Source organism: Vanacampus margaritifer, chromosome 13, assembly GCF_051991255.1.
Source record: "Vanacampus margaritifer isolate UIUO_Vmar chromosome 13, RoL_Vmar_1.0, whole genome shotgun sequence".
Taxonomy (NCBI): Eukaryota; Metazoa; Chordata; class Actinopteri; order Syngnathiformes; family Syngnathidae; genus Vanacampus; species Vanacampus margaritifer.
The window spans coordinates 14,236,835-14,259,796 of record NC_135444.1 but is presented as its reverse complement, the minus strand read 5'-3'; the positions used below and the strand labels follow the sequence as shown (position 1 = coordinate 14,259,796).

The 22,962-nt window shown below is 41.7% G+C and overlaps 1 protein-coding gene across 2 annotated transcripts; it reads right to left on the bottom strand.

The window, feature by feature from the left end:
• Positions 1 to 1,411: 1,411 nt before the first annotated feature.
• cbarpb (CACN subunit beta associated regulatory protein b) lies at positions 1,412 to 22,332 on the bottom strand. 2 transcript variants are annotated; one of them, XM_077584750.1, is made up of 10 exons: positions 22,219 to 22,332; positions 18,060 to 18,132; positions 17,705 to 17,856; positions 12,787 to 12,848; positions 12,219 to 12,381; positions 10,942 to 11,113; positions 10,527 to 10,670; positions 10,201 to 10,438; positions 9,265 to 9,445; positions 1,412 to 8,957 (listed from the first exon to the last, which is right to left on the bottom strand). In XM_077584750.1, the coding sequence occupies exons 2-10, from the start codon at positions 18,105 to 18,107 to the stop codon at positions 7,487 to 7,489; spliced, it is 2,631 nt and encodes an 876-aa protein (XP_077440876.1). In that variant the 5' UTR covers positions 18,108 to 18,132; positions 22,219 to 22,332; the 3' UTR covers positions 1,412 to 7,486. The 2 variants fall into 2 exon arrangements, with proteins under 2 accessions (XP_077440876.1, XP_077440877.1); XM_077584751.1 differs by lacking the exon at positions 22,219 to 22,332 and adding an exon at positions 20,952 to 21,188.
• Between the last annotated feature and the right edge of the window lie 630 nt (positions 22,333 to 22,962).

Here is a 22,962-nt window from a genome sequence, read left to right as displayed (position 1 = left end):
ATCAACGGGCTCGGTACAAGATGTATTCTCAGGAGCTTGTGAACTCACAAATACCATCCATGCATATCTATTCACCTAAACATTCTCATTCATGATAAAATGACGTGTTATTTCCAAAAGAACAATGTGCGATGTTTAGACACGCTCTGGGGAAAAGGCTGGCAGAGCCGCAGCTCGGAAACACGTCTGACACGCTGACTGACACCTGTGACATTTCATTTCAATGGCAGTGAGCAAAAAAAAACACAGTTAGCGATTACATAGCCTTTAAGCACATGAGTCATCCTGCCTCCAAATGCACACTTTCATGGTAATGGAAATGAATGTTGTGAGATGGGAACATAAGAATTCCTGAAGCAATAAAAACTTATAATGAAGAAGGTGGGAGGCCAGACTTTGTCCTGCGTGGCTTTTACTTATCGAGGCCATCCGAGCTTAACACCCACGCGCAGCATTTCAATACACAATGCCTTTCATTGGTCTACCACTTTATCTCCGCTGATACTTACATTTCATTATTTATTTTTGGCAGCGCGACACCTACGCACGCGCGCCCACCCTGCCCTCAATGACCCTTCTCCACAACGTTTTATGGAAACGGTACATCACAACAACCCCCGTCGGTTGCCTGCCTGCCAAAGCGGCCGCTTGAAATTGCACATTAGAAGGAGCGCATGCCTTTAGGTTGCCATGGCAACAGGGTGAGTCATTCTGCTGCAGTCAGCTTATAGGCACACTCACGGCAACTGCGCGTTTCACCTCCGTTTCACCCACCGACACTTTGCGATTCGATGCCGATGTCTTCCAAAGGGTGTAAATTTGTTGGCGGTGGCTCGGGTTTTAACGGGCAGGGTGATAATGAGGCTCTCGCTTTGATTGCATATTTATGGATCTCGCTAATCAGTAAACCCGCAGCTGAGACCCCCGCTGTGACGGAGGGGCTATGATGAGGAGGGGCGAAGAGAGAATGACACACCCGATGCTGATTTGTTGCCAAAGAACACTTGTTAGCGCTGATTAAAAGCTTTATTTGCTAGTTCATGCTGCTTGATTGGCATCATACGTTATTGGTTCTCGGACTTGAACTAATGGTGCCTTCGTTGGAAAGTAGGAAATTTTATTTGGAGCTTTCAAGGACCCAACCTAAAATGAAATCTAATACAGATATGATGGAGTGAAATATTGTTCAACCAGAGGATGGAAAGCTAGCACAACATTCAGGGGAGCAAGTGGGTCTGCTGGAGCCAATTTGGACCCTGTTGCTAACCAAAACAACATCACAGAATCAGCATTTCAGATGAACGAGCTTACGTTACGTGCGTTACGGTTGGCTTGGAAGGTGGTCACGAGTCACGACTTGCAGTCCTCTTTCTGGTCCTTCATAGCAAGTGAAAACAAACTACAAGGGGGGTGGGGGGCGGGGCCTTTATTTACAACCACGTTGGCGATTCAACCAAAATTGCACATAAGTAGTATATCACTAATCTGCCATAACGGCATAAAGTACAGTAAATAGGCCAATCTAGGCCATAAATATAAACCAATACAATAAAACCATGTATGGCAGTAACTGAGTATGCCAATTTGTGCTGTCTGACGACATATTCGTACGCTACAGCGCAAGCTAGTTCTTTGCGCACTATTAATAAGCTCAAAATATATATCATAAGACAAGTACTCCTGAATAGAAATCCATTTAAAAAAGGGTGCTAGTTTAAATTGAACTTATTCACTCCCAGCCATTTTCGCTGAAGCAACCCCCTTTGCTCCCGGCTGTTTTACTGGATTTGGGCTGATTTTGCAATACCCACAGAATATTGTGTTCTATTGCTATAAAAACATGGAACCTACCAAAAGAAAGATTAGAGTCTCTTCTTTCATCAGGAAAAAAAAAAGTATATTTGTATCTGTTTCCGTTTTGCAGCAATTAGCATTAGAATATAGCTAAGTTTCATCATTATTCACAAACCTGTTGAAAACACTGGGGAAAAGAGCTTTTTGAAACATGGTTGCTCTCTTATACTCTGCTGCCAACTGCTGGCCGTTTTTTGTAATAACTGCTATTGCTTTAAGTGACCTCTCCAGGTCAGAGGCGGCATCAAAGCCTTCTGTATGCTCTATTATGAAAAAAAAAACATAAAAAAATGTATAAATAAGTTTTTTGAATTATGTCAACATTTAAAATAGAACGTTTATATACGTTTTTGGGAGCAAGCACCAAAAACCTCCAAAAATAGTGATTATAGTAGCAGTTGTTTCTACATTACAAACACTGGGAAATCCCAAGAGTGGTCTTGTTTTTAATCCTTGTAACAAAGAATCTGGATAGCCGCTGTTGCTTTCACACTAAACAAGACCAGCTTCCAAATCATAAACACAATTGTAAGATGTTACCCGGAACAGAGCGTACAAGAATAACATTCGGCAAAGAACCGCACGCACAGCTAAAGACATTGTAATCTGATCACATTTAGCAACCTGCTCTACTAGATTTCCATTACAAAATACAAAACCACTGCTTCTAGTCGTACTGCAACGTTTGAGCCATTACTTTCCAGGAGACGGAAAGAAAAGAACTACTGACAAGATTAACAAAGCATATGGACCAAAGCCTCTAAGAAGAGAATAAATGAGGCTTTAGGGTTATGGCAACACAAGGTAGCACAGGCTAACAAGCTCTGTACAAGCTGACAGTTTGTGCCATCAAGCCATCGTATCTCACCGGGGTTTAATTAACTGGTGGCTGCGTGGGGGCGCGTGGCTGTCAAGCCGTCACAGTTGACATGCAATAAATTGGACCGGAACTTTTAAGTTCCCTGGAGAGACGGAGAGAAGGATGGTGAGAAAAGACGGGAAAGGAAGATGGTAGTAAGATTTTTGAACAAAGGAGGAGGTGGGAAAAGTGCGTGGGTTGGACGTGAGGGGAAGATACAGCATAATTGTCTTTTGAGGGTGATGATAGGATTGCGTGGGCGTGAAGAGGGAGAAGATAAAGGGAGGGGGGGAGGAGGATGGTCGGTTTTCCTCACAGCGTCCCTTTGGGGGAGGCGAGGTGTCGCAAGGAGGAAGGGCGAAGAAGAATACGTGTTCATTCATGTGTGTATTTTTCTACCGTGTCTTGAAATGTGCCGCGCGTGGGCGGACCGGCGAAAACACGACGCGAAAAAAGCGGGCAACGCCGCAATTATTCGTGCATTCCAGATGGATGTGTAAGACTCGTGAATGGAGTTGCCAGAATAACGATCACGTTATATGATGCAATACTCATATTAGCACTGGGAACACCCTGCGCAGACACACAGCTTTTGGTTCAAAATACTCGCGATGGTAATTTACGCATCTTGACATAAAAGGGTCTTCAAATGAAGGCTAATTTTCATCTATCTATCTATCTATCTATCTATCTATCTATCTATCTATCTATCTATCTATCTATCTATCTATCTATCTATCTATCTATCTATCTATCTGTCTGTCTGTCTGTCTGTCTGTCTGTCCGTTCATCCGTCCATCCATCCATCATCTATCTATCCTTTTATTTATCCATCCATCTAACTGACTATCCGCCCATCCGTCTATCTATCTGTCCGTCCGTCTGTCCATCGGTCCATCCATCATCCATTTGTTTATCTATCCATCCGTCTATCTATCCTTTGATTTATCCATCCACCTAACTGACTATCCGTCCATCTATCTATCTATCTATCTATCTATCTATCTATCTATCTATCTATCTATCTATCTATCTATCTATCTATCTATCTATCTATCTATCTATCTATCTGTCTCTGTTTGTCTGTCTGTTCATCCGTCCATCCATCCATCATCTATCTGTCTATCTATCCTTTTATTTATCCATCCATCTAGCTGACTATCTGTCCATCCGTCCGTCAGTCCGTCCATCGGTCCATCCATCATCCATTTGTTTATCTATCCATCCGTCTATCTATCCTTTGATTTAGCCATCCACCTAACTGACTATCCGTCTATCTATCTATCTATCTATCTATCTATCTATCTATCTATCTATCTATCTATCTATCTATCTATCTATCTATCTATCTATCTATCTATCTATCTATCCATCCATCCATTTATCTATGAATAAATTTTTGTAAAAAACAACAACATTAAAAGTCGGGATGTAGGTTATCATAATTTGTGCATGGATGGAAGAAATCAACCAGCAGCACCACAGGACTGTGTTTTGTCACTTTGGAGCTTTCACGCTCTAGTTTTTAGACTAAATATAATATTTTCAGTGGAGTGTTTCCCTTCGTAATCGTAGCATTCGTAACTTTTCTGGATTAATGGCCAGTGCCTTTTTTGTCCTCTATATCCGATGAGTAGTTTTTGTGGTCATAAATGACTCATCATCACTTCAAAGCAATATTCCATTTCCATCTTCCAATTACTCATGAGAAACACGTTAAAGAGAGCATGTGTTGTGTGGCGTCGAAAACGCTCGTGTTGAGAATGTTTGTTCGGGGAACCGATGCAATGAGTTTAGAAGAAAAAATAAATAAATAAATAAAATAGAGGCCGCTGCGGCAGCTACTTATTTGAAATCACTTCCTTCCATCAGCGCCATTGTTCCCCTAATGAGCCTCAGAGTCCACTCAGCCTCAAGAGGCGAGAGATCTAATCTGGGCCGTCTGGAAAAAGGAGCATCATCCTCACCATAGAGCCCCAAAAAAAAAAAAAAGAGAGACAAAGTGCATTTAGTTCCTCTCCTCAGGAGGTCAAGTGATTAGTTTGGCTTGTTTGTGCGATCTCTCAGCAAGATTGTGTTACGCATTATGTAGAGTCATCAACATTCTAAGAAAGCAATCACAATTTTATTTTTACTTTGGGTTTATGGATAGATTTCATGTAAAGATTCAACACAGGAATGACTGAAAAACTCTGCAATGTGCATGCCAGGCCAGTAGTTGGCGATAATAGATAAATGTGCATTAACTGCAAAATCCCACCGAGTCTTTTCCAAAGCAGTTTTGAGAATAATGATGAAAACTCATTCAATGTGCTTGCTTGATAAGCATTAAAAGCAAATATGTTGATCCACCTGTTTGTCCCTTTAAGGCCATTATAGGTGAGCTGTGAGGGAAGAAAAAATAAATGTTTATCCTTTTTTGGGATTTTAAGATGAGGGATGAAATCTATTTCTTGTAGAATACAGCTGTCGTCGCACAGTTACCAAATCCAGGTCCAAAAGGTAGAAACTCTGTCACAGTTTGGCTTTAGCCGCAGGTGCTTCCACTCAACCGAGCTTAATTGCTGGTTGAGGAGAAGCACCAACTGTGGCAGGGTTTTTCCTTCACAATTTTGCCTTTTTTTGAGTGTGTGCGTGTTTCTTCTTAAGGCCATCTATGTGGCCTAGACATTAGTCTGTTTACCTCACAGTCAACTACTCTGAGGCTAATTCTAGACTTGGGTCCTGATTGCTTGTCTAGAAGTGGCTTGCAGTTGGCTGGTGATCAGTCCAGGGTGTACATAACTCTCACCCAATGTCAGCTGTAATAGACTCCAGTTCACCTGCAACCCTACTGAGGACTAGAGGCATAAAAGATGGATGCTTCTTATCAATTTGCCCCACCCCCCTTTATAAGTGTAGTATAAACGGACCCAAAATATCCATCCAGCTATCTCATAGAACTAATCTTTTCATATGAATGTTCGGTTCAGTTGAACACAAACTAATATGATGAACTCAAAATGGTGATTTAAGTTTTAGTACCAGCGTGCTGAATCTTGATTTTTTTCCGGGAACTTCATCCTTCAAACCTGAACTGCAGATGCACCACATTGCAACAGGCTCAGAAAGGAAAGAAGGAGACACGAAACGAGGGCTTCCCCTCCGCTGTTATGCTTTATATTCAACACCACGCTCTGCGGCGGATCCCCTCGCTGCGCATGAGGCAGGCAGGAAGCCCAAGGGAATTGTGTTCTATCATCAAAACAGGCTTATAATCAAGCAAAGAGATCGAGGAGCAAAAAAAAAAGATTGGCTATGGGGTACATTGTAAGTTGGCAGGCATCACCTCCGCCGTCATCTTTCTCAGAACCAGACGAGGATACACGGACGGGAAACACAAGGATGTTGGATGCAAGGCAAATAAAGCCCTCTCTGTTGAGCCTCATGCACAAGAAATCATGCCTTTCATAGAATTCCAACCAAAACCGCAAACATTCGTGAGAGCGAGCCTTTTATCTCACTGCTATCGCAAAGCCGCAAACCTCCACAAGACCAGGACTGGACCTACAGTGCATGAAAGGGTTGGCCACAGTCCTGTGTTGCTTAAAACATGGATTGACATGTCTAGCGCTTTCACACTCAAAGCACATACAAAAATATATTTAGCTACTCATGAATAACAACATTGAAGCAGATTGTGCGAGAAAATCTATGAAGTTTTGCAAACTACACTATTATTCTATCTGAACACCATGTATAGAAAATGATGCCGTTTTCATGTTAGCACTGATAGGAGCAATGCTAGCAGCTAGCTAGCTAATTACCCATGGAATGGAAAGTGTCCGTGTTTAATAATGCAACTTTTGTGACTCGTTTCTGCTTACATAAGAGTAAAGTAAGTACAAAACCAGGCAATAAATGTGAGAGTCCCAACGGATGATTAGGCAAACTAGTGATCAGAGCAACTAGCTTAACCTGAAACGCCTGGCGAGATTCGGCGCATCAGAAGATATTATATACGTGGATCTATGAAATTCAGAACATTTTTAAAACGGTAGGCTTGAAACAACTCCTACTGTGGCATTAAAAAAATCCTATAAATAGTAATAAAATAACTTAATTTATAGTAGTATTTTGTTATAGATTAGTCAACACCTCTACCACTTTACTTGCAACACAGTGGAACAGTGACACCATTCCATAACTTAACATTACTTACTAGAAGACAAAACAAAAATTAATGTTCAACTGCGTCATTACATTCGACTCTAGAAATGATTAGCAAAGATCTAGAAAATTTAATTACCACCAAGCGATACAGTTTGATTCATTTTGGTATGACGCTCCTTTTTTTCCCCTTTTTTTACATTCCTACCCTCAAAAGTCGTAAAGGGAATATAATTTTAAAAAAAACAGGTCTGTTTTAGTGAGAGTACGGTTATTGTTTGACAGTGGTAGAGTGGAGTTACACATACCACTGCCATTTGATTGGTTCACAGATACTTCTGTGTGACAACGGAAGACAAAAATAGGTGCCATTTAAAAATGACCATGAATGCAAATTTTCTTATTTGCATATGCATGCTTCACCAGACTTTTTAATTGTAGCTAACACTCTTAGATCTGAATGATTTGTGTCCAGATAAGGGTTTAAAACATTACCAAAGCAAACCAAACTGAAACGTACCGCCTGGTTGGTTGGAAATCTAATTTCAAATTCATTGTGAATCATCAAAACTGAGCCATGAGTGTTTATCAGCGGCTATGGGGTTGAACCGTGAACGAGTGGAGCTACACCGGACTGTGATCTGGAGAAGCGTGTGTAGCCGTCACAGCAAAACACTCAGTCGCTGTGTCCTTGGTCTTTCGAAGGCCCGTATAGAGCCTCTCGTCTAGGTTAGCAGTCAGTTTGTCCGTGAGCTCTGCCGTGATGGTTTGCGGGCCGTAGCCTGATGAGTCGGGTGGCTGAATGGGTGACCGCTCGTCCGAAGGTTCTAAAGAGTGTCCGGGCAGTTTGCTGTCCTCCTGAGTCTCTGGATGCTCACTCTGCCCTTCGTCTTTCTCAGGGGCTGTCGGTTGAAGATGTGGTGATGATGTGTGGTCTTCGGTGGAACCTTGCTCTTTCTCCTTCCCTACAACCTCGCTAGTTGTAGTCTCTATCTTTGGAGTTTCGGGGGTGCTGCCGTCGCTGGTCTCCTCGTCGGGTGCGCTGACAATGCGGGGGAGTATGCTATGGTAGCTTGTATCCATTGGGCAGTTGACACTGTCACCCCTCCGTAGTGGAGTTCGTTGTCTCTCGAAAGAGGAATGGAAGTGTCTGACGCCAGGATCGCTCCACTGTTTGTGTCTCTGCCACTGCTTTCGAAGATGGATTCGGGACCGGTGCTTCCTTAGCGGTGATTCCTGCTGGTCAAATTGAGGGTCATGGCGGAGAAACTCGTGGAAGAGCGCATCCGTTTTCTCATCAATGCTGTAGTCTCTCCGATGAAAGGTTGTAGGTTGAGTGGGAGGTTGTGAAGCCTCCCGAGGGGTGATCATCTGACCGTATGGAAACCAGGTCTGTGGACCGACACCGGTTTCTATGGAAACACCTCCACTGGCGCCCAGCAATTGCTCATCGCCAGGCTCTTCCTCATAGAGGTGAGACTCGAAGCTCTCACCGATCGTGCCAGATCGCCCCGCCTTGGTGAAGTGGTGCCTCTTCTCATGGGCTGTTCTCTCCTTCGGGCTGCTGCTTCCAAACATCCGCAATTCTTCAGGGCCACGAGAAGGGGCCTCTATTGATGCGTAGCCACTATCCATTTGCAGCAATTTACGAGTACTCGTCTCACCGTCGCTCCCCCCTCGCTCAGATTCAGTACTTTGTTGTTTCCTACTTCTTCCACCCTTCGCCCCCAATGTCTCGTCCATGTACACCAAAAACTCCTTGTCATCCTCCGCACCTTCCGTTTCATCCCCTAAATCCTGGGATGAGCAGCTGGGGAGCTCTTCTCTTTCTTTTTCTGTACACACGCTGTCAGCATCGCTGCAGACAGAGTTCCTATCATTATTGCTGCTTTGGTCGGAGGCAGCATATTGTTCCAGTGATGCACGTAAGGTCCAAATGTCTCTGTAAAGTGTCTGGGGGTCCTGCGGTGCCAGAGGCTCAGAGCTTTCCCTTGTCCCCAGGGAAAGCCCTTCATCTTGGGGATCAGGGGACAGGCCAATCACCCCTGGTCCAGTGTGGCTGCAGGTGGGCTCCACCATCACCTCTACCTCTACCCTGTGGTTGCACGCAGGGAAAGAGGAAAAGGAAACATGCAAAATGACAGTGTCAGAGCATGAATGAATATCACATTCAACGGCTGTTTTCACAGAGCACGGAATGATTGTTATGACTTGCAATGGCTGCCGTGGCATGTCCTTACACTTAGCTGAGTACTACGGTATTTAGTGACTTGATCAAATATATGGAACCCCGAGGAAGACCTGCAACGCTGACCCTGTTGCATATCATGGCTGAACATTTTTGCAAAATGATTGCAAAGCGAAGCAGTGGACAGGATGAATGGCAAGGGAATTAAAGATACCTGCCGAGGGAAGGGGGTGGTGCAGATGGAGGAGAGAGCACAGGCCGACCGGGACAATAGGCAATGTCTTGGGTGCGGGCGATGTACTGGATGAGGTCAATGTGGTGTGTGTCGTTGTCGTCCTGGTCCATGCTCTCGCTGGCGGCCCGTTGACGCTGGAACTGCCTTCTCTTCGGTGAGCCTGACTCACGGCAAGCACGGGAAGCAGATGACGTTAAGAAAGTTTAGTGACAGTAGGCTGGGAACCGATACCTAATTCTGAATAAATCTACCATCGGCTGTTCAGGCATCTGTAGGAGATTTTGAGATCATCTTTGGAAAAACTCATTTTGCAGTCGATAGTGTGTGCGTGTTGTGCGATGGCAGGGAGGATTCACTCAGGGGCTTAAATTGACTTGGAACAACCAAACTTTTGAGTCACCAAGCCATCTGTCCTGTGTGTTGTTTGTGCATATCCAACCAGTCAGAGCAGCCAGAAGGACTCTCACAGTTCATTACCGCGGCACTCTGGTTCATTTTTGTCTTACACCGAAGCAGCTAAGCCAAACAATGGAATATATTATTATTATTATTGTGCCACAATGCATGACGGGCATGAAACTAGAAGTACGGAAATAAGCTCTTTCAATGAAATACTTTCTCTGTTTTTTACATTCAGTTGTCACTTAATCAGCACTGTAAGGCTGGAGTTATGCGAAGAGTATTTTGTTACTTTTGAGTTTACAGCAAAATGACTGGAGCGTTGGACATAACGGATTTACATGGCATCTCTAAGCGAGCCTAATGTTTTGTACTTGGACTGCAAATGCCTTTCTCAAAGGGTATTCACTTATATAATTACAAAGAGTTCTAAGGATTGGGCCACGTTTCTTGTTACCCAATAGATATGAAAATGATTCTACAGGAATCCACTTCACTCAATGGAGTGTTTGTTACCTCTCATGTCCAGACTTGAAGCTCTCTGGCTGCTGTCCAGCTTCCATTTCTTAATCTTGAAATAGGGACTGGCCCCCTCCAGGCTTGCGTGGCGCCGAAGTTTAGTGAAGAACTGCTGTACTGGACCTTGGCCTCCTGGGCTGCTGCTCGGAGGGGGGACAGTGCTGGCGGGGGCCGTCCCTCCTCCCGTACTGATGCTGCAGCCTCGACCACGGGACCCTGCTGCGATCATCTCCATCTGAACAGACGGAATGCAGCATTTGGTGGCCTACCTTATAGATATGCCTCCAGATATATGCGGAGTAATATAATGGGAGATGACTTACAGACCCTCCGTTTGTCTTAGCAGTAGTATTTGCACTAAAACTGGCCCCCACCACAGTTGAGTTGAGGGTGTCTCCGGGGAGAGCAGAGCTGGAATTGGGGCTCAAGCTGGTCAGTGCAGTTTGCGGCAGGGGACACAGCATGGGCTGAAGGGGTTCAAACACATGGTGAGTCATCAAAAAATGAATAATCAGACTGGACTGGCAAAAACTAAAGTACCATTACTATATTTTTCCCAACTCCACCTATGAGTAAGAGTCAAATCCAGACTCACTCCACTCCCAGGCTGCAAGATCAGGTGATGGAACCAGTTTTGTTTTGTGTTCTCGTCCTGACTGAAGTGACTGATATTCACCACTGGTGTAGGTCATGAGCAATGACGCAACAGGGCAAAAGTAACCGGTTGGGGCGTGTCACCTGGAAGATGGAGAGCGCCGACTTGGCGACAGGCCGCGTTGTCATGGCGATGGTGTTCTCCGCCGAGTCGCACTCGTGGATGGTGACTATCTTGAGAGCCGGGGGCGAAATGTGGAGGTGCGTTAGCCGTGCGTTCTTGAGGTGGTGAAAGTCTCCCTCGGTTAGAGTGTATCTGAAATTGAAAGTTACCGAAACAAATGACCAGATAGGTAGAGCAGTACCTCATTTCCACCAGCCAGTATACAGTAGTTCAGTTCATGCTGATATAGTACACATTTCTTTGTGGTTCTGTCACTCCTCCCAGCCTGCAGCTGTCAGAGTATAAAAATGGAACAATGGATCGATGGATGGATTGGATTGACTGAATATTTATGTATGGACAATAGTTAAGGTTTCAATTTGTGCAATGTTCTTGTACAAGATGTCTTCTCCTGAATGTGATTTTGTTTGTTTTTTCCTGTATCCACTGTTACCACTGAAACGATGCACATTTGCCCAGGGGACTAATAAAGGTCTTCTTAAATCTTACATGTTAAAACTAATTTGCTCCCCAAAACATATAAATATGTTCTATTTTAAAAATTACCATGGTCCCAAAAACGTATTAATACGTTTTTTGTTTTGTTTTTTTATGCTAGAGCATACAGAAGGCTTTGATGAAGCCTTTGAACTGAAGAGAACGCTTGAAGCAATGGTTGTTATTACAAAAATGGCTAGCAGGTGGCAGTAGAGTATAAGAGATCAACCAAGGGCCATGTTGCAAAAAGCTTTCCCCCCACTGTTTTAAACAGATTTGTGAATAATGATGAAATTTAGCTATATTCTAACGCTAATAGCTGCAGAACGGAAACAGATAGATGAAAGAAGAGACTCTAATCTTTCTTTTGGTAGGTTAAATTTTTTTTTTATATAGCAATAGAACACAATATTCTGTGGGCCTTGCAAAATCAGTCAAAATCCAGTAAAACAGCCGGCAGCGAAGGGGGTTGTTTCTGTGAAAATGGCTGGGAGTGAAGGAGATCATTTCAATCAAAACCAAAAGCTAAACAGATGTTCGATCGATCGACGGCTCTAAATTTTCCAACGGTGTGAATGAGCATGTGAACATTTACTTGTCTAGTGATTGGTTGGTGACCTGTCCAGGGTGTACCCTGCCTCTCGCCCAAATTCAGCCGAGATAGGCTCCAGCTCAGCTATGACCCAAATGAGGACAGACGCAATATACAAAATGGATGGATAGGTGAATGTGACCACCTTTGCTTGCATTTCTCTCTAACCTGCGACCCTTCTCTTGGGCCTTCTTGCCGTGATCGAAGAGCGCCGCCTCGTTGAAGGAGACGCGGCGTCCCGTGATTCCCGTCGAGAGGAAGCGCTCGGTCTCCTGGTCATGAGAGCTGGCCATTGACAGGCAGTCGGACTCATCCACCCTGATAGTGATTTCTACCCGGAGACAAAAATGAACAAAAGTTGCAATTATGCCCAAGTGATTGCGGTTGTTAGATCATTTAACAGAAGGGAACCATCTGATATATCGGCTGCTGACTGCTGAATCTCCTTCATCAAAAATGCCTGAGAAAAGCAGTTTCATGCTGCCTTTTATTAAATCATTTTCTGCAGAGACAGAGTGCATTCAATGGTCCGCAGAGTATCAAAATGTGTTGTAGGCGCCGTGCGAGCGCTTTAAGCAACTCGCTCGAAAAATTGCAGTTTTTTTTAATGCAATAGATTAGACATTGTGCTGACATGATAAAAGCATCACTGTGCCCTGCATCTTTCTTCTATTACTCTTCCCTCTATCAATCACTGTACCCCCCCTACACACACACACACACCACCCACGCTTACCATGGGTGGGCTGAGACTCCTCCGTGTATGTAGCGTTGGTTTTCTCGGCATCATCGCTGCCACTGCGGCACAAAAAACAACAACATTTAAATGCATTACGCTGCTCTGTCTCGTTTTCACATCAAGCCGGAGGGACAAATACAGCAGCTGATGCTTCAGTTGCCCGTTTGAAAAATAGCCCCAAGACAAGAGGGGCTAAATCATGTCAGTCAGATAGTGCTTTGTTAGCTTGCACTTTTCCCCCACACATCTATCCACAACTCATGTTGCATTCAAATGTAGTTTGGCTTTGTTTAGTTAGCCGTGTGGCACTATAACCTGGAACCGTAATCAGAAATCTGTAGGAAGTCAGTTCTGGAAAAAATGACTCGTCAGTAATGCCAATGACTGTATCATAACAGAAAACAATCAAATGTGTTGGCATGATAATCGACATATGGAAGCAAACCATTTACAATAAATCACAATCATTTGTATATTAGAAGTTTATCGGTTTTAAAACATAAACCACTGCAATAGCAATACAATCGATGATGCATCATCATTTCATGTGTACTGACAATTCACTGACGCCCACGTCACTCACCGGGCCAGGTCCCACTTTTTTAAAGCCATACACACTCAAAGTCACAGATACTACAGTTGAACGTGAGGATGGATGGATGGCAACTCTGATACTGCGAATGTGTAAAAATCCGAACTATAGAGTGGAATCAATATGTCTAATTATATCTTTAAATATAAATAATTGAAAATTACATAATCATAAATAAATAAATATATCCATGTAAATATACAAATATAAATAAATAATAAATAAAACAAATCATTGAATCATTGGAAAAGAATCATATGAGATAATATGGTTGCATAAGTGTGCACACCCTCTTGCAACTGAAGAAGGGCCTCTGTTCGTAATTTGTACAAGTGAAGTTTTTGTGCTAATACCGACTGTTTTTTGGATAATTGGAACTTTAACGCGAATATGAATGTGAGTGGTTAATTCTGAACACAGTCACATCCTCAGTTACAAGAGGGTGTGCACACTTGTGCTACCATATTATCTTAGTCTTCCTTTTGTTTAATTGAATTGTACAGGTTATATGTCACATTAAGCTCCCTATTTCCGTGGCCAGCGCAAGCCTAGCACAAATAGTAGCCTAACTGTGCTCATAGGTGGAGTTCCCTTTCTTTTTGCACTTTTCTACACTAGGGCAGATAGAAGACGGCGTTTCCCCCTTGTGCGCCGTTGTGGGAGGGAACACATCCGACTCCCAGCCAAACGAAGCAGCTCCTAGCTTATTCTTTTTAAATTCAGCAGAGGTTTGACCTCGACTTTAGATGTTCTACTTTTAGGTTTACCAAAACAAAGCAGTAGTTGACAATAAGCTTATGTGATGTCATAAAAAGGTGCCCAAAAAGTAATAATGCAATGTAAAAATGTTAACGCTAATGTGGCTGAATAAAAACAACAAGCTTTAGTCACATGCTCTGTGTTTGGTTAAACATCTTTGCTTGCCTTTCTCCATCCAAGTGAAATCCCAGGCCTGCCATTTACTTTATGAGGAAGAGAATCAAATCCCCTTCCAGTCATTTCCCTCCGTCTGATTTCTTGGTACAGAGCTATGAGCTTCATGCTTGTGGGTGTGTATGTGTGTCATCCCAGATCTCAGCTTTCTCTTGTCTTTCATTTCCTGTGTGGCTCCCACAGTTTTCATATCAGTGTGTTTGTGTGTGTAGAGAGAGGTGGGGTGCGGCGGGGGGTGAGATTAATCACCGCCGATGGCTGCGATGAAATCTCATTACGCTCGTCATTTGTACAAGTCGGGCTGATTGCGCGCTGCTCTCAGCCGCCAATGCCTTCGACGCCTTTTGGTTTATCTGCTGCTCTCATATTTTTCCCGTGCGCGAGATGATGTGTGCTGCTGTAAAATATTAAAAAAATGAATAAACAAAAAAACAACAACATCCCAGTTCAATTGTAAACACGCAATAACGACTGAGTGTCTGCTCGAGAGGTAATTGCGCTAAAGACGCTTTTGGGACTTTTGCACACAGGGTTGTTGTGCAGGAAGCTTCGTATGCAATTCCAACGAGCCTCATCTATTATGTAAGTAGACATATTTAACTCATTCACTGCCATAAATTCATTAAAAAAGAAAATAAAAGATTATTAAAAATTAGGGGCAAGAGGCGATTAAATGTTTTTAATTGTAATTAATCACATGACTTCACTAGTTAACTCATGATTAATCACAAATTCTACATGTTCTAAATGTACAATAAATTTGTTTATAGGTTTTCATACTCTTGTTAACAAAAGTGGAAACAAGTGTTAAACTATTAGAAATAGTTCAAATGAATTGTCGACGTTCATAGCCGTCAACGGCAGGGAATGAATAAAAAAAAAAGAAAAAGAGAGAAAATATGATTAAAAAAATTTGGGGCGTCAGGCGATTAAAGTTTTGAATTGTAATTAATCGCATGACTTCACTAGTTAACTCGCGATTAATCACAAATGTTATGTACAAAACTAAATGTACAATAAAAAAAAAATCAAGATTTTCAACAAAAGTGGAAAAAAAAATGTTAAACTAATAGAAATAGTTCAAATGAATTTTTGACGTTCATAGCCGTCAACGGCAGGGAATGAATAAAAAAAAAAAAAAAGAGAGAAAATATGATTAAAAAAATTCGGGGCGTCAGACGATTAAAGTTTTGAATTGTAATTAATCGCATGACTTCACTAGTTAACTCGCGATTAATTACAAATGTTATGTACAAAACTAAATGTACAATAAAAAAAAAATCAAGATTTTCAACAAAAGTGGAAAAAAAAATGTTAAACTAATACAAATAGTTCAAATGAATTTTTGACGTTCATAGCCGTCAACGGCAGGGAATGAATAAAAAAAAAGAAAAAGAGAGAAAATATGATTAAAAAAATCCGGGACGTCAGGCGAGTAAAGTTTTGAATTGTAATTAATCGCATGACTTCACTAGTTAACTCGCGATTAATCACAAATGTTATGTACAAAACTAAATGTACAATAAAAAAAATCAAGATTTTTCAACAAAAGTGGGAAAAAAATGTTAAACTAATACAAATAGTTAAAATGAATTTTTGACGTTCATAGCCGTCAATGGCAGTTAATGAGTTAATAAATGTGATGCATGTAAACCAGTCAAACATGTTGAAAGTGTGGCAGTTTCTCAACCAATCCAGCAAATACGGCTTTGATTGTATCCAACAGCTCAGTAAAACATTGATGGTGTGTAAATCCAGCAGTTTATGGTATATTTAAGATTTAAACTATTAATATAAGCAGTTGTAATCACATTTACGGCTGCATCAATTATTTGCGAGAATTCCCTGTTCCCGTTCGGCCTCGGATCAAATAAAGTTATGAGTAATGCACAATTTCAGTGTGAATGAATGTTATGTTGAGTGTAATCGTAATAAATAGTAAATAGTGCTTTATGTTTCCCTCAGAGTGGATTCATTGAGAAGATTCATTTTTAAATTGTAACATCTCCCACTGTGAGCCACAGGTTGTGCCTAGCAACAAGTTGAATAATAAATCATGAAGACTGGCGTTTCTATGTGGGCGTGAGCTGCACCTCCCGAGGGGTTTCCTTCACACCTTGCACTACTACGTTTCCTCGCTCATGCCTTTGCTCAGGCCTTAAAGGGGCCACACTAGCACATGCACACCACACAACACAAGGGATTGTTTCACATTTGTGACCATTTTAGATGGTAGAAATTAGGGCTTGGGGATCGATTCTAATTTCCTCAACCGATTTAATTCAAATAAAAACATTTCTGATTCGATTCACTTCAATTCAGTCCGATATCGATTAATTATGGCACATCAATTTTTAAGACGGCCAATTGTCATTGCCAATGTGAAGGATAGTTGACTACTTTCAATTCATTTGGACAGAATGTTTACTGATGAAGGCTACTTTTGTCACTCTCCCATGGAGGTCTTTAGAGAAAGTGGTTTAGTCCGCAGAGGTGGTGCGGGGGTGGGGCCGCACCTAATGATGTCATACAGTGAGCACGCTTGTTTTCTCAGGTTGGGAGGGGCTGGTTCTTGGAGAGTAGAATGACCTAGAATTTCTCATAGAGGGGCCAATGGAGGAAAACACCCCTTTGGTGATGTTTTTGGTGAGGAATTAGCATTTTCATGTTACTGTCCCTTTAATAGTAAATTTCAAGAAAACAGTAAGATACCCCAAAAATATTTGTCCTATAAAATTATATTTTCTTAAGAATTTATGGAAAAAGATATACAAAATAATTAATTCATGGTTTTATGAATCGATATCGGGCTTGATAAGGAAAATCGATTCAATATCAATTATTCGATTTTTTAAACCCAGCTCTAGTAGAAAAATCACTTCATGTTAAACTGTTCTGCCAAGGATGCAAAAGGATGTGGAATGCACTTGGTTTCCATGATGAATCATTTCAAAAAGTAAAACCAAATTGTCTGAAAACTGAAGCATTATTTCCCATAGGAAATAATATGAATCCAAATAATCGGTTCCAGGCACCCAAAAATATTAACAAAAATCTATTTTACGCAATGTAGAGGTGCAAGGATTTAGTGATTAATCGACATCTAAACTATTATCATATCAATTGATAATTATTTTGATAATCGAGAAGAGGTGTGAGGGATTGGGTGGATCATATCATTTTTAAGGTAAATCGTTATTTTTGTTGATAAAAACTAATTACACTTGTACTAAGCACTGTGTGGTTTTTCATTAGCTCGTTAAAAAAGCATCTTTTCAAATCTTGTGGCTGCTTGGATTTGAAAATGGGCCGGACACACCTGGAGCCTAATTCCTTCTAATGACAAGCACCTTCCGAGCCCCAAAACCAATTTTTTTTGCATCTTCGTACCTATCGCAGCATTGACCTCCTCCTCTGCGGCACCGGCGGCAGGTGATGAGGATGATGGAGACAAAAATCAACGTCCCCACCAGGAAGATGGACAGGATCACCAGGAGAAGCACGTAGCCATCTTGCTGCTCCTCCGTCTCAAGCGGTACCTCCTAAAATGTGATTAGATACAGTAGTTAGATAGACAGACAGACAGACAGACAGAGCACACCATCATATTGTCGAGGAAATTAAACTTGGGATTGGATCTTTGATTTACTCATTCCGGATCCAGGTCAGGAAGTTGTTCATTAACGAAAGCAGTGGATGCACCAAACGTACAAACACAGGAAGTTTGACATGGGACCAGACTTACAGTGGAGTTTTCTGGTAGGATGTTCCAGACGGTAGACTCATAGCTCATGGTCCAGGCCAACTACGGAGTCCCCCTGAGAGACAACACACACACACACACAGGAAACGGCCATTACGGGAGCTGCTCATCAAGTCGCAAAAGTCAACGCAGAACAGACAGGCTGCCTTTTATCTCCACTTCCACAATCCCTTGCTTGCATTCAATCAAGTAAGCAAACTGGAGCCTAACGACAGATGACAGCTACTCATAGCGATTGCACGTGAACGCCGAGCGCCACCGATGACGATCCGAGTGGAAGTAAGAAATGAACTGAGGACTGTAACGCTGCTCAGTACATCACAGCAATCTGAGCGGACGGGTTCAGTAAGCGCTTCAAGGCTTCGCCGTTTTCCTTCCGTGGCCTTCTTGACTTTCTGTACAGAAATGAACCACATTACGAGGGATGTGAAGTAATTCATCACATCATCAAGAAATGGAGTTGTTGTTGAATTTATTATTGTGGTACGTGTGTGCCTGCATCTCTTTTGTTGGGGTTGTTTTTAGCATTAGCATCTAGCAATGACAGACACTTGTCTTGATTTGTTGACAATATGCTCTTTTTAAACTACAGAACAGCAACAAACATATACAGCGAGTAGTCAAAAATGTTCTTCGCAATAATTACCACATTATTCAGATTAACTCATTCGCTGCCATTGACGGCTATAGACGTCAAAAATTCATTTGAACAATTTCTATTAGTTTAACGTTTTTTCCCACTTTTGTAAACAAAAGTATGAAAACATAGAATTTTTTTTTGTGTTGCAATAAATATAAAATTTGTGATTAATCGTGAGTTAACTAGTGAAGACATGCGATTAATTACGTTAAAAAAATTGTTATCGCCCGACGCCCCAAAGTTTTAATAAGCTTTTCTTTAAAAAAAAAAAAAAAAACATTATTAAAAATGAAAAAATCAAGAAATTTTGTTTTGTTTTTAAGAAAAAAAAGAAAAGCTTATTAAAAATTAGGGGCATCAGGCGATTAAAATTTGTAATTAATCGCATGACTGCACTAGTTAACTCACGATTAATCACAAATTTTATATCGGTTCTGAATGTACAAAAAAATTATATTCTAAAAATTCTAGGTTTTCATACTCTTGTTAACAAAAATGGGGGGGGGATTAACTTTTTGACATCTATAGCTGTCAATGGCAGTGAATGAGTTAATATTATGTTTGTGGAATATGAATTAAGCATCAAAATCCATTTGTTTTGATACTTTTCAGGGGCGGCCCATTTGCCACTTGCTGTTGACTAAAAATGACATCACAGTGCTTCAGGGCTCAGCTTTGTGAATGTCACATGACCAAGCCCAGACAACAGGTGAGTCGTGATGGTCGTTACCTGAGCTCTTAGGCGCTGTGATGACATTTTCAGTCGATAGCAAGTGGATGTACAAGACAAAATGGCTGCCCCGTGTTTCGACTATGAAACACATTTTTGTAAAAAAAAAAAAGTTTGATTAGACTTAAGGCACACCACCAAAGGAAAATATCACAGAAAAGTATATAAACTGAAATGATGATCTCGTCTCAATGAGCCTGTTTAGTTGAACACGGCGTTAATCTTGACAAGAAATGTTAATGTAGTTTTAGTTATAGTCTTTTGACTAAAATTGATTAAAGTTTTAGTCATCTGATTGTATTTTAGTTTTAATCCAATTTTAGTCGATGAAAAAAAGAGCAATTTTAGTCGATATTTTCCTTCAGCATACATTTCAACTTTTATACAGAAAATTATAACACACCTATATGTAAATGTAGTTTAACACGCAGGACACATTTAATACAACTATGTCTTTATTAATTGTTTCAATGAAACCTGTTGAACAGACAATAATATAACTTAGTTTTTGCCTAAAAAAGTGCATAATTGGCTTGAGATTAATTTTACAGTTGAATGAATGAGTGGTTCTTTTCTCCCACCCGCGTTTCATTCCTTCTGATTAGATCGTGTAAATTTACGTCACTGTGTTGTTTCCATTTTCGTTTTAGTCATTAACCAAATTGTCGGTCAATTTTAGTTACCGTCTCGTATCGTTCTATTTAAGTTTTCGTTTGATTTTCGTCTGAATTTTTTTTCTCTCGTGATGAAATTATCACTGGTTGAACACAAAGCTATTATTCTATTGCGTGAATGACAACAGGTGCGTACACAGGTTAATTGTAACCTTCTGCCACATAGTTTAAGAGCATGTCATTGTTCTTCCTGTCACTATATGTGGCTGACATAGATAGATGAACAAAGATGTATATTATTTGATGCAAATAAATGATTTTTTTTCAGACCAATTAGATGAAATTGGAGGATCTCTCATAGCACACTATTGTGGCAAAGCACTGTGATTAGGAATCACTGTTTTGAGCACTTCCATTGTTCCTAAACAACACTATTTGTACAGTTTATGCCCAAATTTTCCTCAGTAAGAAATGTTATTCTCTTGCTTAGTAGTTGTACTATAAAGCACTTAATAAACACAAGTAGAACGAATGTGAACGGCGGGTCTGTGACTGAGCAAACCTTTGCAAAATCCCAACTGTGAGCAGATAACCCCTCACGTGCTGCTCATGCATGCGTTTAATCATCGGCCAAACAGAAAAAGCAAAGTATCTGTGTTGTGTAAATCATCAGCCAGCACTCCAGCACATCAACTCGTTCGAATGTCTAACTACCTCCTCATCGCGGAAACAAGCTTGCTACTAATCAAAAGCGGAGGTCTACTGCTGCTTGCTGCCGCTATGCCTTGGCTCCTTCAGATCATAGCCATTAATCCTGTTACTGCAGCACCAAACCCCCCCCCCCCCCCCCCCGCCCCACACACACATGGACACACAACCTGCATACTCACCACAACATGGGAGAAGCAACATGCCCGCCACTCACTGCAGCAACTTGAGCACCGGATTCTGTAAATACAACCCGATGCTGGCAGCTTGTCTAACCCTCCTGCTTGCTTCCAGTGTCTTACCCCTGATGGAGGAGGGCAGTGCGCAGAAGCAGCAGTAGCAGCAGTAGCATCAGAAGCAGAAGCTCTGGATGTGTCTGTGTGTATGTGTGGCTTGAGAGAATCCGCCTCCGTCCAAGCAAGATGAACGCCCTCCCCCACCCCCCTCTATCCTTCTTCAGCAGCGGCCCAGTGGCCTCAAAGCAACAGGACAGCGTGGCGGCGCGGCTGGGAGCAAAACAAAGCGGCAGAACGGTAGCTTAAATGTCAAGTCGGACATTACGTAAGGAAATGCACCTGGGAGATAGCAGGCAGGCTCAAATGAATGCCACGTGAACGTATTATTCGTGTTATAATATTGGCGGCATGGCGATACATGTGGTTAGCATGTCTGCACCGTTGCTAACGAAAACAGCAGCACCTACACATCACATTCTCTCAGGTTGGGAGACTCGTCTTGTGAAAATGTTCAATAAATGTTATTCGGCGCATGTCTCCGGCAGCCGTGCGCACTCCCTTCCCCCGGCGAGGAATGACGAACATTAATTGCTGGAGGCCTCCCCATAGCGTTGTTAAAATGTATGTGATGATTAGTAATCAGTAGAGGAGTTATGATTAATCGATCAAGTTGTTATTATACAAATAAATAAATAACTGCACTTGTGATGTGCATTTGGCATATTTCCTAACCTTAATTAATTTTTTACATGACAAGAACGTTCCAATGTAACTTAAACCATCGACTGTGCAGTTGAAAAAGGTTTTTGAAGACGACTGTATGACCTGGTCCCTGACAACATGAGTTACAGTGGGGAAATACTACTAAATAATATATTTTTATTTTTATAATAATGTTTATTTGTAGGCTATAGGCCCTACATAATGCATACATTATACCAACACGTGTGTGTAACATTGTGTGCACTGTTTATAACTATCATTAAAATCTGTATGGTGCAGCCATATTTCAACAATAGTGATCGATTTCCTGCCAATTACCTCACATTTAAAGTGCATTTGAGATCCAAGAAGACAGAATCACGGCGAAATGGACTTAATCGATGACACCGCGGGTCTTTATGCATGAATGCTGCGATGAAGACAGTCGGCTTCGAAGGCATTCATCCACATCAGGCTTCACAAAGAAGCACACATACATCATAACACTCACCTGCTCTACCTGCGTGGTCCGGCCAGCGGCGAAGGGGGCAAACCACAGGAAAGTCTGCCGAGAACACTTTTGAATGTGATTTTTCAAACGGCTGAAAGGTATTTATGAATGGGAGCCCCTGCGTTTAAAACACGCCCACCGGCCAGTCAGAGACGCGGCGGGTGACGTCACCAGTGAGCTAAAGACAACTGGCTCGAGGGTTGACCATAGTATATACATTAGGTTTCTCGCCCACAGTTGTGTACATTTATAACGGCCAAATAATTTCCCCACTGGAATGCAGTATTATTTGCAAATATAACTACTAATAAATACTAAAGTTATTTAGCAAAGATCCTGAAAAAAATAATAATTCTGTGCTCACTGTGCCGTGTATACTGTTTCGAACAGTATTATGGCGCCATCTAGTTGTAAATCTGTCTGTCTGTTTGTCTGAACGCCGCAATTATTCGTGCATTCCAGATGGATGTGTAAGACTCGTGAATGGAGTTGCCAGAATAATGATCACATTATATGATGCAATACTCATATTAGCACTGGGAACACGATCTATCGATCTAGCTATCTAGTTATCCATCCATCCAAAGACAACATTAGCCATCAGCACTGTATTTCAAAAAGTATTAGGGCGCCATCTCCTGGCAAATTCATTCATTCAGCCAGCCAGCCAGCCAGCCACCTATCTATCTATCTATCTATCTATCTATCTATCTATCTATCTATCTATCTATCTATCTATCTATC